The sequence below is a fragment of the Pinus tabuliformis genome, chromosome 4_2 (genome assembly GCF_031772625.1).
Source record: "Pinus tabuliformis cultivar Carrire ecotype Pingquan chromosome 4_2, CPIR1, whole genome shotgun sequence".
In the NCBI taxonomy this organism is placed as follows: domain Eukaryota; kingdom Viridiplantae; phylum Streptophyta; class Pinopsida; order Pinales; family Pinaceae; genus Pinus; species Pinus tabuliformis.
Window position 1 is genome coordinate 1,141,520,189 of NC_142304.1, and position 15,016 is coordinate 1,141,535,204.

The window sequence follows — 15,016 nt, forward strand, 5'->3', positions numbered from 1 at the left end:
TTTTGATTGATACTACCCGACATTCTGGTACCCTCTACCATCCTCAATAGATCAGCTTTGATGATATCGAAGAAATGAATGAAGAACTCTATCGTCCAGCCATCTGGACCAGGACCCTTGTCCCTTTTAAAGGATTTCATAGTAGCAAGCAGCTCCTCCTCTGAAATTGGCTAGAAGATTTGATCATTTAAATCACCATCAAACATCTGTGGGAACAGATCAATTCCCCATAGAATATCTTGGATTTTGCATTTATTCGATCTTTTATATTGATTTTTGAAATATGCCACCGCCTCATTTGTTATATCCTGTTGGGAATAAAGGAAGCCCCCTTTTCCGTCACTGATTTTCCATATAGAATTCTTTTCTCTTCTGGAGTTGGCGAAATTATGGAAAAATTTTGAATTCCTGTCTCCTTCTTTCATCCATATCGCTCTGCTTTTTAACCTCCAGAATGCTTCTTCTTGTTTCAAAATCATCAATTTTTTCTTTTGAAGACCCTTTATTCGACATCTCATTTCAAAAGATAAGGAATTATAAGCCATGTAATCCGCAGCACTGTCTAGCTCCTTTTGAATTTCCCGGAGGTCTTTTTTATTCGCTTGCCTTTTTTGAAACTGCCACTCTTTTACAACCTTTCGGATTGATTCCATCTTATCTCTGAAAGTCATTAAAGTAGGAAAAGATTTTGAAGACGACATCTCGTTCCAAGCTTTTGAAATAATGTTATTAAACTCTGGATCTTCTAAACATTGCCTGTTGAATTTAAAAGAGTAGCCTTTTCTGAAGCCCTTATCCCTCCATCCTAGTATAATCGGTCTATGATCAGAAATGAAGACATTCTCGATTGTTGAAAAAGGCATGCCCAGGATGTCAATTAGACTGACATGAAGGATAAATCTGTCGATTCTCTTAGCAATATATGCCTTCTCGACCCTTCCATTTTCCCAAGTTGGTAGAATTTTGGGAGGGAGAATGTCAACAAAATTTCTACTTAGAAGCTCATTTTTAATCTTGTCCGCAATAAGATCCTGTTTCTTATTGATGCCCTAGATTTCGTCCATATTAAGAGTGATATTTAGGTCACCTGGAGTCGCAGATTATGACAATCAACCACCATGAAATGCCATAGTGAGTATGGAAAGTGTCCTTTGCCTTCACCAACTCTCTCAAATTTTCTATTCCCTCAAACTTTAACATAAAAAATGACAAGAGTTTCGACTATGACGCTGAAATGAGACAAATATAGAGGAATTCACCCAAATTTTGCTAGTTATAACAATCCCATCAAATATGTCGCTATTTGCCCATCACACTTTCCAAAAAATGTGTCGCTATCAAAATCATTTTGAAATTAAAAAAATGGCACAAGTTTAATGTGCACATCACTAGCAACCAACTACACCTACCCATGGTAATTTTCCTTTTTATTCTTTTTTAAAATATTTATTTGTGTTTTAAATTATGACTTCATCAAACATAATAAATGGTCAACGAATAAGAAAGTGCTGCACGCCAGGCTTTTTTTCTTTTCAACTATTTAATTTAATCAGCCGGAGAGAGCATCTATGACAAATTTACATATAAAAGGAAAGTACCGAGAAAAGGACCGGAGAGGGCGGTCGCTTAGGTTTTCTGTTTTGTTTTTTCTTTTAAATCTATTTCTTTTTCCTACTTCTGCCAAATCACAGGCCTGGCCATTCAATCAGAAGCTGCGGACATCACCGCTGTCTTGTGAACAATCGATCAATGTAAGTTTTACGATGTTTGTACTTCAATTGAGTTAGATTTTATTGATAATTTGAACAGTTAAAACTATGATATCCAACCTTTTATCAACGCTTGAATATCTGTGTGTTCTCGTGGGGAATGGATTCATACAGATTATATTATTTGGCTGTAAATATAGTGAATTTGTGTGGAAGATTTGAATGGTAAAAACTTGTTGGTTCAAGCCCTATTTTTTAGTTTATTTTGTGCGTTGAACGAACAAATCTGGCCGATCGGGCCTGAATTTTACAGATTTTTTGTTTTAGTTTTAATTTGAGGTATTTGAGGCATTATCAAAGTTGTATAGATTTTTATGTTTTCATTTTCACTGGCCAGAGCATAAATCTGTCCCATCAAGGACTTGAATGATATAATTTCACACAAATAGCAAAATATGCAAGTTTTGGGGCTGTCCAAGGAAACTTTGAAGGATATTATACAAAATTTAAAATTAGAGCTGACTTTGTAGATTTAGTAGACATTTCATGAGCTACAAGTAAAACTAAGGAAAAATATAAACGATCCAAAGCAAATTTGATGAATTTCCTGCAAAATTGAAATAATCTATTACAACTTCAGTACGAGGTTATTGTATCTGAACATTTTTCCGAAGATCTAACTTAAAAGATCAATTATTAGTTGTATGCTGACATCAGTAAATCAAGAGCAAGTTTTAAAGGTATAACACATCAAGAATTGTTATTCTGATTTCTTCTTAATTTCTGCAGATAAAAAAAATTCGAACAACGTTAGAGTGTGAAAATGCTCGAGCAATTGCTCATCTTCACCAGAGGCGGATTAATTCTCTGGACATGTCGAGAGCTTGGAAATGCTCTTAAAGGTTCGCCTATTGATGCTCTTATTCGATCCTGTCTTTTGGAGGAAAGATCTGGTGATGCAGCTTATCAATATGATGGCCCCGGGGGTTCATATACTCTGAAGTGGACATTTCACAATGAGTTAGGTCTTGTTTTTGTGGCTGTTTATCAGCGGATGTTGCATCTGTTGTATGTGGATGAGCTATTAGACAAGGTAAAACATGAATTTGCAGAAATTTATAATCCAAAGCGGACGGTTTACACGGATTTTGATGATACCTTTAGGCAGCTGTTAAAGGAGTCTGAGGCTCGAGCCGAAGAACTGAAGAAAATGAAGCAGCAGAATAAACTCCCTGAGGTTTCAACAAATAGACAGGGACAAACTACAAATCAAAAAGATCGATCTCAGGTGAAGGGAGGAAAAGTGGTGCAGATGATGACGATGCTCATATATCCACCAAGAAATCGGGAATAAATTCACTCTCTAATGGAAAAACAAATGGCCTTCAGAATGACCATTCAGAGAACAAAAAGAGTGAAGACGGTAATGTTCAGAAAACCACTGATGTAGCGTTTGATGTAAATAAGTTACAGAAATTTCGCTCAAAAACAAGTAGGAAAACCGAATCAGCAAAAGTCCCCAAAGAAGAGCCGGGGAAGAAGAAACCAAAGAAGAATAGAGTATGGGATGATAAGCCTCAGGATATAAAGCTGGATTTTACAGATCCTGTTGAAGAGAAAGGGGAGGAAAAAGTGGCGGCTTTGAAGAATGCGGGTAAAAGTATGATGGATAGAGATGAGAATGAAAGCAGTGAAAGTGAGATTGAGGATGAAGATGTGGCCCAGGGGAAAACCAATTCTGCTCCAAAGAAGAAAGGATGGTTTTCTTCAATCTTCCAAAGGTAAATCCGATCACCAGTTCTGGTTTCTCAGTTTTTTGTTTCAGCTTTGTATTGCAATGTTTATGGAAAAATTGGATTTGGCAATTTATCTCTTTTTGTGTGTGTGCAAAAGCATGATTGCAATCAGTAGAAAAATTGAAAATCAGAATACAAGATGGACGGCTAGCATAGAGGCATTTCCCTAGCACCTAGTTTTCTAATATAGTCCCAATGCCGAGGAAAATATAGGACAAAACAGAGTCATTTTCTTTCTGTAGAAAAATTGACAATCAGAGTACAAGGAGATGGGTTGGTATGGAGACATTTCCCTACAATGAAAGCTTTAGGGGTGAAATTTAGCCAATGGGTGAATTACTTAAGCAAAAATATAAAGTGGCTGAATTTTTATTATTAAACTATTGTTAATACTCTAGCCTAAACTATTTAAATTGACCTTTTGCTATCTATTTAATTCACCAATGTAAATTTAAAATATAGAAGAGCAAACATACTGTTCAGCCACTGAATGTCTGTTCATGCCCTCCATATTCCCCCAAAATCGTGTAATGTCTGATTTGATGCAGCATTGCTCACACCATGCCAAAGACTTCACTTGTTATATTCCGTATCAGAGTCCATTGGTTAATTTGTCTTCCTAATCAAATCGCTAGTTATTTTGGGTGATGTCAGAGAGTTTAGTAGTTGTGCTTGTCACAACGTTCACTTGTGATTTAGCTTGAAGCAGTTTCACTGAACCAAAGTGTTAGACAAGTTGTTTTGCCTTATTTTTTGAATAAACTAGTTATTTTCTCTTATGACAGTGAATTGTTCCATGCCCTAGTTTTGCCAACAATGACTGGCAGCTGAAAATTTATAGATATTTCAAAACATAAAAAGGATTTCCTCCACTAACTATGAATAGGTTCTCTCTATGTTTTTAAAATTCCAGTGGAAGACATTGCAATCTAATTAATGGATTGAAAAGGAATTTGTTCAAATCGGCCTCTCTTCTAGAGCTCTTGTTTGAGCTGCTGGGAAGATGATTGTTCAACATGGGTTGAGACATAAAATCGAGTTTTCGAGCATATTGGGTTAGGGAAGTGTTGATGATTGTAGTATAAGACAAGTACTTTCGCATAGGTCTAAGTGTTTCGATGTGTGGACGTTGTCCAAGACGTTCAACCTTAGCTTATTTAGTTTAATTAAAGATTGTGTTTTTTAGAAAAGTGAGTTTAATCTAATGAGATGCAAAGGTTATTTGCATTAGTGAATTAGATGAATCATATCCATTGATCTCAAGTGAGGTGAGATCTAATTTCAACTGTTAATCACTTTGGAGATTAGGGATATGGATTTGGTCAACAACTCAAGCTTATAAAAACAAGGGTAGGTGAAGGAGGAAGACACAAGAGTGAGCACAAGACACAATGAGATAGTGAGGATATCAATGATTGGGTGAAGGAGGAATTTCATCGAAGTGTGCAGATCCTAGAGGAAGAGTGCAAAGGGGCAGCTAGAGAGGAAAACTTGACAAGCAGGAAAATCAAAGGACTGATTTTTTGAAGTTGCTGACAGCAGGTAGGGACCTGTTGACGGTGCTGGACCCGCCAATATGTCAGGTGATCTACCCGGTAAGAAGTCCCAACAAGACCTCAAATCGTTTCGAGTAGGAGTCCTAGCACTGGGTAGTAAAGCTATGCCTTGATTGCGATAGTGCGCAGAGGTAAGCAAGATATCTGATATCTTTGTCGGAAGCAAGTGTGTGACCTTGCAACGAGTCAAATGAGATGCATGGGGGTTCTAACACACGGAGGGGGAAAAGGAAGTGTGTCCCTTAGAAGCCTGTAATAGTATGCAGCCTGAAAGGAACACACGAGTTGAATGACATCACAAGCTGGAAAGCATAATAGTACACAATCCAAAGTGACGGGTTAAACCAACAACACAACGTCAACAAGATTCATACAATCGTATACAAAATAGTTCATACACAAATGCGTAAGTTAAACAACATACATTGCTAAAGTAACCAGAATAGTCGAACTACAATAACAACATACGCATGAAGATGTGCTGACTGTGTTATATATATATAAAGTGAAAGTTCCATCCATGCATACACCATGACAACCAATAGCCCTAATAGTGGAACATTATAGCCAACACCGCCTACTCCTCCAAAGAGATGTACTCACTCTGCACTATGGAGAAGCTAAGGCTTGTCACAATACTCTCCAAGCCTTCTCTAAGCAATGCCTAGCAAAATCTTGGCTCCCAAAAGCCTGTTCTATGAGTTATGAGGTTCTATATATAGCAAAGGGTGGGGTGACCCTTGACATTCCCCTTTGACTCTTGGACTACCCTCATGACTCTTCAACTTCATTACATATAACTCTTTACATTACATATGATTGTTTGTATTCCACTAATGACACTTGGAATTTCACTTTACATTACATTTGATTACAACAGATACGACTCATAGTAGTGAGGTGGCCGAGACAACTCATGACACAACTCGACATGACACTGCTGACATGTACTGGCTGACTGTGGTGTCCATGTCAAGCTGTTGCGCTGCTAAGTGATAGATGTGTTCTTGGACGTGCTTTGTCTTCACCTCCGCATAGCTTGGTGTTGCGGGTCTCCAATGGTCTTGGTTTCTGCAAGATGGTTTCGTGCATGTACTCCTTTCGCTTGCTGCTTGATGTGCTTTGTACGTCCGTCAAGTTGCAAGCAAGTCTTCTAGCATGCACTCCTTCTTCATCCTGTTTGTCGTCTCGCTATGATTCATCAGTATACCTGTTCCTGCAATTCACTCATGACGGGACGACATTAAATCCAAAACCTCCTAGGCTAGCATGATGCATTGTTTTCTGTGTTCGGGTCTAGGTGACCGGGAGGGAGGACAGGACACTGAAACTGCGCAGAGCACAACTCAGGCTGGGATGAGGAATTCTGGAGCTCGGTCTGCACTGTCGGGAAAAACTGCACAGTGATCACTGGGAGGCAGAATCGGGCAGTGACAGTCACCAGTGTCAACTGCAAGATGGGATCCTGAGGGGGACAGTTTCTGCGCAGTTTCTCGAGGGAGGACAAAGTGGGGCTGCAGAGGGACTGCTGGGTAGTTCTGCGCAGTTTCCCGAGGGAGGACAAAGTGGGGCTGCAGAGGGGACTATTGGGCAGTTCTGCGCAGTTTCCAGAAGGAAGATAGAGCAGGGCTGCTTGGCATTTCTGCGCAATTTTCAGAGGGAAGACAGAGCAGGGCTGCTTGGCATTTCTGCGTAGTTTCCAGAGGGAGGACAGAGCAAGGCTGTAGAGGGACTGCTAGTAAGTTCTGCATAATTTCCAAAGGGAAGACAGAGCAGGGCTATTGGGCATTGCTGCGCAATTTTCAAGGGGAAGACAAGGCAGGCCACTCAGGAGACCAACTGGGAATTCTGCGCAATTTTGGAGAGCAGTGCAGCTCCGGGTCTCAGTGCAGTGCAGGTTTCCAGCAGACCAGAGGGAGGCTTGACAATTGATCTTGTAGGAAGCGCAATTTGGATCAGGCTTGGAGGCAACTTTTGCACAGTTCTGGGAGGTAGACAGGTTGCTCACTTCCGGGATTGCGCAGTCCAGCTGTCCTGGAGGACAACCTCAAGCACATGCACAGTTCAGGGCAACAATGCAGGGTCACTGAGGGATGAGATTGCGTAGTGCAGCTTAGTCGGGGTTCGGTTGAAGGAGGTTGTCCGGTTGAGCAGATTTTCAGGAAAATGGATGTGTTGAAAGCAAGTGAATTTGTGCAGATTGACAATGTGATCATAAACTTAGCATATTTTGACGATAAGACAATACAATACAATACAAACCAATAAGACAAAACATGTGTTCACTGTGTTGTCGCGCAGATTGACACGACAACGCTCAGACCGGGGGCTGTCACTCTGATCCCCGATCCCTCCGTTTAAGCCTGTTTCCCGCGGCTAAGGGGGGTAGTCCCTGTGGGATGATGAGGCCAACTGTCGACCAGTTGGTTGGGAAACACGAGATACGATATAAAAAGGGCTCGATGGATTTGGTTAATTTAGCAGACCAGTGCCTTAAGAGATTGTTATTAAAATGATTACTTGTTAAATGATATGAAAGGATGGACCATGAACAACAATCATCTATCATCCGCTAAAAACACAATGCTCTTAGAATGACAAAAACGATATCCAGCAGCTAAAAATTTGAAAAGATGAATGCTTTAAATCACCACGAGAATCATAAACCATCAACCAGATATCAATTTCGCATCTCAAACTTGAAAATTTAGCATCTCAGCATAAAACACATAACGCGAAAGCTCATGAGACTTGCAAAAATAATTTCCCACAAAATTTTTATTTTTCAAATTTTTTTTTAAATCTTTTTTTTTTTTTTTTTTTTTTTTTTTTCAATTTTTTATTTTTCGATATTAGAAATCTAAAAAATTTTAAATTTTAAAACTAAATTAATTTTAAAACTAGACTATATAAAAAATATAAAGCAAAACCTAAACCTCTTTATTTTTATAAAAAATCAAAAAAAAGAAAAAAATCTAAAACTAAATTCTAACCATTAAAAATAAAACTAAAAATATATTTTTTCATTTTTTTATTATTTTTATTCTAAAATCAAAAAATAAAACAAAAATTTAAATCTAATTAAAGTTAAATCCTAAAAATCTAAAATCTATATACTATACAAAAGTCTAAACTAAACTAAAGAAAAATAAATTGAAGTTAAAATACGTGACTGTACAAAACATTGAACTAAAATCTACGTTAATCAAATATTAAAATACAAACTAAGTTTCAAAAAAAAAACGTAAATACCCTAGCCTGAATTAACCTACGTTAAATACGTGAAACGCATCAGAACAAAATGCGAGATGAACCCTAGCCGTAAAATCGGAAATGAGAACCGACGCCACAGAGAAACCCGTGACTGCGCAGAATGACTAGAGCCAACATCGACTTACCTGGAAAACGCTGATACTCAGCCACCGGAGGAAATACGTGACCTGGAGACTATCGACGTTTGGAAATGGCAGATAAACTGAGCCGCAGATCAAATCGAAATTAGCTGCCGGCGTGAGTAGGGTTTGATGCCCACGCGAATGCCCTTTTCACACCAAAAAAAATGCGATTTCTGCAATGTATATGACGTGGATCTCCTTGGATGCGGATTTGAGAAAGGGAACAGGTTTTAAATATGCACGGATCGCGGCTCAGACAACCCCAGCACGTGCTTCTGATTGAACCGATGCCTCCAAATTCACAACTGGATTCTTCAATACTATTTCATGCCAAATACATCGACGTTTTTTCTTGCACAGTCGTTTTCAAAGGATCTGTTCACGCAGTAACTGGAACGATAAACCTCAGCTGATGAAGCGATTTGCCCAGGAAAACCACAGCGTATGCTTTCGGTTTCGGAATGATGCATGCTACGGCTTCGATAGCTGAGGGCTTTCCACTGTTTTTGATTTCATGTAATGCAAGTAATATTGACGATCAGGTTCCAGGAATGCTCTTCGACAGCTGACTCAAAAAATTGCTCTTGATAAAAACCCTGTAGCTGAAAACACAAAAATACAAAACCCTAATGAAGACTGAAGAAAGCAAAACTTTTGAAATTTGAAACCCTAGATCAGCTAATAATTTACAGATTTAGCCCCTTAACAGCCAGATTTAACAATAAGAACAGGAAAATTTTAAAGAAAAGAAATTTCAGATTGTCACTGTAAAAAGAAACTTCAGAAATTCTCTCATGCAAATCAGAAAAATAAAACCGAATGATAGACCCAGGATCAAATCCACTGGGCTCAGCAGAAAATGCTTGTGGGAGTTGGCTGGTTCAGCCGAGAACTTCCCCTAATGCCCACCAAATCTTCTTCAACAAGGGTTTTTCTGCATAGCTCAGAAACAACCATCAGTAAAGAGGGCAAGAATGCTGCTAGATCTCAGGAAGTAATGGAGATACCTGCCATTACTTTAGAAACCCTAACAGCACCCAAACCCTAGCAAGTGAGCAAGATACCTGTACCCACAATACTCTACAAAAGCTATTATTAACAGCTGAAAATAACATATGCAGAAAATTAAAACAATCTCACAGCATTTCAAGAGAGTAACACCAGCAAGATATGGACCCCAAAGTCTTCTTTTATTAACCAGAAACAGATTTACAAGAGAGCTTCTTCAGTACAAGACTCACAGATCGAATCATTTGAAATGACCCCCTAAGACCCTATATAAAGGAAATGATCCCAATGGCTAGTTTTGGGTGATCCATGTTGAAGCGATCTCGACCGTCGATGAGAGTTAAGACATCCCTTAATCTCATCTGTCGATTTTATTTAAAAAAGCTATTTTTGCATGCATTCACAAAAATATTATTATTTTATTGCTTGGGGTTTTTTTTTTTTTTTAATTTTTTAATTTTTATTCATTTTTTAAATTTTTAATTCATTTTAAGATGGATCATCAAACTAAGCCGTTGGAAACATCACCTAGGACCTAGGACCTAAGACTCATGAGGGGATTTACAACATTTTCAACCCTCAAGACACATTTCATCATGATTTTTACAATTTACATCTCAAAGGGATGAACCCACTTAATACAGACCTCATAGAACACCCAGTTCTGCGACACAACTATAATCTAGCAGATTAACATATAAGATTCTCCTAAAGTTCTGATGATGAAATCCATCCCGGCTTTGGGGTCAGGTTTGAAGGAAAACTCTGCCGATCGTAGATCGGTGAGACGAAAAACCTCCCGGGACGCAGATCATCATTAGAAAGTTAGGTCCACCTAGGCAACTTTACATACATGACTCTGATCTGCTTATATTATTTACAACTTATACATGCAGACTGGGCTTACAACAAAAAATGATCAAGCTGCTGATGATGGCAGGATGGCACGGACATGCTGATCAGGTGCTGCTTCTTTCTGTCAAGAAAAACGGGGTGCACTGCATGGGTAGTTGACCAGTAGAGGTCAACACACTGAGATTGTCTTAAAGCTAAGAGTGACAAGTGGGACACTTGAGATAGGCCTTTGGACGACTGTGACGACACTTGCCAAACTGTGCTTACAACTTTGTGTGTGAGTGCGACCGATGTTCATAGAGCGAAGACGACTCATGCACACAAAGACAAACCTTCAAAATCACCAGAACAAGATCGCAATCATGGCACAACAATCAATTCGCAAAAGACGATAGTTGGCCCAACAAGCGAAAGGGAGCAAGACATGTAAAGGAAACACACGAAATGACTTTCAACATTTGCAAACATGCATGTCATTGAAGACAGAATGATATGACGATAAAGCTGCATTAAGAGATGTACTTTAAAAAGATGTACTTTACTTACCATACTTACCCTCCAGATGGTTATGCATCCGACGGAGTTCGCATGCGGTCTCGATCTTCTATTATAACTCGGTTCGTTGGTCTTTCTCCTCAACTCCTTGAGAGTCATCTAGCATGTCATCCTTCCTTGTGACCACTGAGAGATACATATGCACAGTTTTGCGGGCAGTGACTGCTACTGGGATGATGTCATGGGAGGACACCTCTGCATAGTTTCTAGATGCAAGGCAGACTCGACAACTGAGGACAACATTGCGCAGTTTTTGAATGCAAGACACTGCTGCGGGATGGGGTCTTGATAGGACACACCTCTATGCAGTTTCTGGATGCAAGGTAGACTGGGCAGCTGAGGGACAATACTGCGCAGTTTCTGGAGACAATGGGTTTCGGCTGAGGGAAGGACACTAGAGGAAACCATTGCGCAATTTTGGATGCCAAGGGAGGCTGGGGTCTCGACTCTCTGCGCATTGCGCAGTTCCAACAGGGAACAAAAAAAGCTTGGGGGTTGCAGAAGCAACGTGTGCAGTTCCGGAATGCTGGATGAGGCTAAGTTGCTCGAGAAACTGGCTAAGTGTGGGTTTAGTGAAACTGATGTAAAAAGTGATAGAACTTGACTATGATTACACACTCAAACACTTAGTGATACAACATATAAAACATATTGTGTTTGATGCAACAACTTTCGTGACAAGAGTGCGTGAAGTGAGTGTGAAACATGTCTCTATGTGATGAGAACAACTCATACGCACAAAGATTTCACCTTGAAGCAGAACAAGCTTCCCTTTGCATGACAAACGGTAATCCCCATGCCCAAGGATGACACAAGCTGCATAAGGATGAGAACGTGAACAACTCTTAAGATCAAGGAGGGGGGCATGAGATCATCAACTTACCAATAAGTGACCAAGGAACGATTGATCGTAGGATCCATGACAGGCTCCAAAATTTGCATGCGAGCCAAAATTTTGGAGGGTGGTTGTAGCTTCTACAACATTGGCGACACACTGGTAGAACTGCAGCTCTCTGTATGGACCTTGTTTCGTGAAAGCGAGTCTAAGCTTTTCGGAAGTATTGTTTGATTCTTTGATCGTCATGGCTTCCTCACTAGCTTGAGTGAAAGATGTAGTCCCTACGATTTTCTCGATCGGTCAACACACATACCAAGTCGAGTCAACTGAGTTGTTTCGATTGGGGATGAGGGGTATATTGATGCACGAGTAATATAACTGTCAGAGTTTTAGTTTCATCTTTGGTGTTGCTCGGCTGCCAGGAGGCTTGGACAGTACCCCGACGGAGTCATGCAGGAACACAAGCATCGCTTCGCTACCAGCGAGCCTGGTCAGTACCCTGACTGAGTTACTTGCATCACTTCTCTGCGTCAGAAGCCTTTCTCTTCTTTCGCCTTATTTATTTTTCATTTTCATTTTTATTTTTATTTTTCAAAGAACTATGCATAGGCACTTATTTATTTTAGAGGCGGGAGAGGGATCCAGACTTATTGAGAGTAGAAGAGGTTGTTCCTTTAGAGAAGTATGTTATATATACCTCTAACATACTTGTTAAGGTTTTCCCCCTCACCTTACTCTACTTGATTGAGCGGACAAGGGTTAACCCAAAAAAACTGGTTAGAGTAGGCGGTACTAGTTAAAAGTGCAAGCGTTGTGTTTTCACCAAGACTCACTCTGAACAAAATGTATTTTCCATTAGAGTATCATCGACTGAAGACAACAAGCTCTTCATATAGAGACAGAACAACAAATAAACAAGTGTTGATAGCTGTACAAGCCCTCTTATATTTGCTTGGCTTGTCTCTAGAGCCAAACACAGCGTCATGTGAAGCTAACCTACGGGTGCAATCAAGCAAACAAACAAAGAAAGCAAAGGGCTGAAGTAAAGCGAAAGCAAAACAAGCTTGCAAAGCAAAACAAAGCAAGAAAGCAAAGCAAACAAACAGCAAACAGTACTCCTACTACGCTAAACAGTCACTGGGCCTGCTCACGTAAAGTGATATTTCCAATGCAGCCACCGACACATTGGTTGACCCCTGTTGGTGAAGGCATGGTAAACAAGAAAGATAAGCATGTAAACCAACGAACAAAAAAGATAAGATAGTGCAGATCAACACACTCGAAGTTTAAAAGCGTCCACAAAAAAGAAAAGAGTAAATGCACAAGACAAACATTCTGCAGATGTACCATGGTGTTGCAACACACTGTGCGCAGATGATAAGCACGTACACTCTTTTGATCGTGACAAATGAGCAAACATGAAAAAGGAAGACAACTTACGTTTCACAAGAGTGCTCGTTGTGTATGACTCCTCCAATGCATGAGTGATGGGATCACGTGATTCCGGTGGAGGGAGTGAAATCTGTGAACTAGATTGATCTTCAATGCAAACATGAGAGTGATGAGGAGCCTAGGGTGTTTCAACAAATTTATGATCAGAAGTGGAACTAACCTCAAGACAACGAGGGCCTAACATAACCATAAGTGCAGGCTGAAGTGCCTCGACAGCTTGAGGGGTTCCCACTTCATCAGTAGGTGGATCATCAAAGACCAGTGGCTTAGAAAGATCATCAGCGGATGAGTCAGCATCGTGATCGATTGAATGAATAAAGACATCACGACAACTACGACCATAAGATTCGAGAAGTTCATCGACATCCTCATGATCTGATGAATCATGTAGAGGTTTTAATGAGAAACAAGAATGTTCACCCTCTGCGTTTTCGGAAATGGCAGATGAAAGATTGAATGGATTTTCAGAGAAAGATGTGTCCTCTTTGCAATGCAATGACAGACTGACATCCGGTGTGTCTTGTGAATGATCGGAAGTAGAAACATCCGATGATGATTTTTCCCAAGGAAAATCAAAAGTGGCAGAATCACAAGAGATGTTAGGATAGAGCGGATGAGGCGCGGATGGAAGGAAGTCATCCTTCACCGCAAGTTCTTCTTCAGATTCCCACACACACTCATCATGAATGACAACGCAGGTTGGCTGCACAACATCAACTCCGTTGACAACTTGATCCTCGTGAACACAAGATGTGGAGTCCGGAACGGGAGAACACAACACAGTACAATCTGGAGGATCAATGGAACCAGAAGATAGAGGTTGAGAAGACAAGACAACATGACAACCAACAGGCTTGCAAGCCAAATCTGCACAGATATCCAAAGCAGGTGGGGTGGGAGGATGTGACAGTTCAATAGATGGGTGCGCACCTTCTCCCACCTTGCACTATGGAGCTAGAGCTGTTTGATGAGAAGAGGATGAACGGTCACTTGTGGTAGTAACCTTGTCTGTCTTAGATTTGGAAGCTCTAACACCGAGGTATGCTAGGAGGGGTTCGAATGATTCTAAGATATGTGGATTCTTAGATATGTGAAGAAGATACTGAAATCTTTCATTGAGAAATTTCCAATCAATTTCATCTTCAGGAATTCGAAATGCAAGATTACAAAAGCGTTTGTGAAATTGCTCAACGGATTCATCATGTGCTTTATGTAATTCTAGAATTTTTTTATTGAGTGATTTACGATCATAATGATGGAAAGCACGATCCAACTCTCCAACCAACTGATTAAGAGAGTGAATGGATGTTGCGGGCAATGTGACACACCATTGCAGTGGATGCCCTCGAAGCGTGAATGCGAACAACGAGCAGGCAATGTAATCTTCATGGATTTCATGCCTTACACAGAAGGCTACGAAGGCAGCTCTGTGTCTAAGCCAGGTTTCTCCGCCTTCACCATCGTATGTGTTACGTGACAAGTCATTCCAGAGATCCTTCGATACTTCAAAATCATTTCCATAAGAAAGACATGTCAGAGGATAAATTGTAGCATAAGTCATGAAAGATGTGTAGAGATTCAAAACAGACTTTGAGGACTCAACTTGTCATTTGGCCCTCCTTCTAGCGCCATAAATGTTGATGGTGCTGGACCCGCCAACATGTCAGGGGATCTCCCTGGTAAGAAGTCCCAACTAGACCTCAAACCGTTTGGAGTAGGAGTCCTAGCAGTGGGTAGTAAAGCTATGCCTTGACTACGATAACGCGCAAAGGTAAGCAAGATATCTTTGTCGGAAGCAAGTGTGTGACCTTGCAGCAAGTCAAGTGAGATGCATGGGGGTTCTAACACACGG

The 15,016-nt window shown here is 40.2% G+C and overlaps 1 protein-coding gene across 1 annotated transcript in view; it reads left to right on the plus strand.

The window, feature by feature from the left end:
- The first annotated feature begins 1,595 nt into the window (after window positions 1–1,595).
- The window catches only part of LOC149173701 (signal recognition particle receptor alpha subunit family protein), a 41,244-nt gene continuing 27,823 nt past the window's right edge, over window positions 1,596–15,016 (plus strand). Inside the window, 3 exon segments of the mRNA XM_089424705.1 lie at window positions 1,596–1,751; window positions 2,499–2,974; window positions 2,977–3,490. Coding sequence (XP_089280831.1) covers window positions 2,533–2,974; window positions 2,977–3,490 — 956 coding nt within the window. The 5' untranslated portion in view covers window positions 1,596–1,751; window positions 2,499–2,532.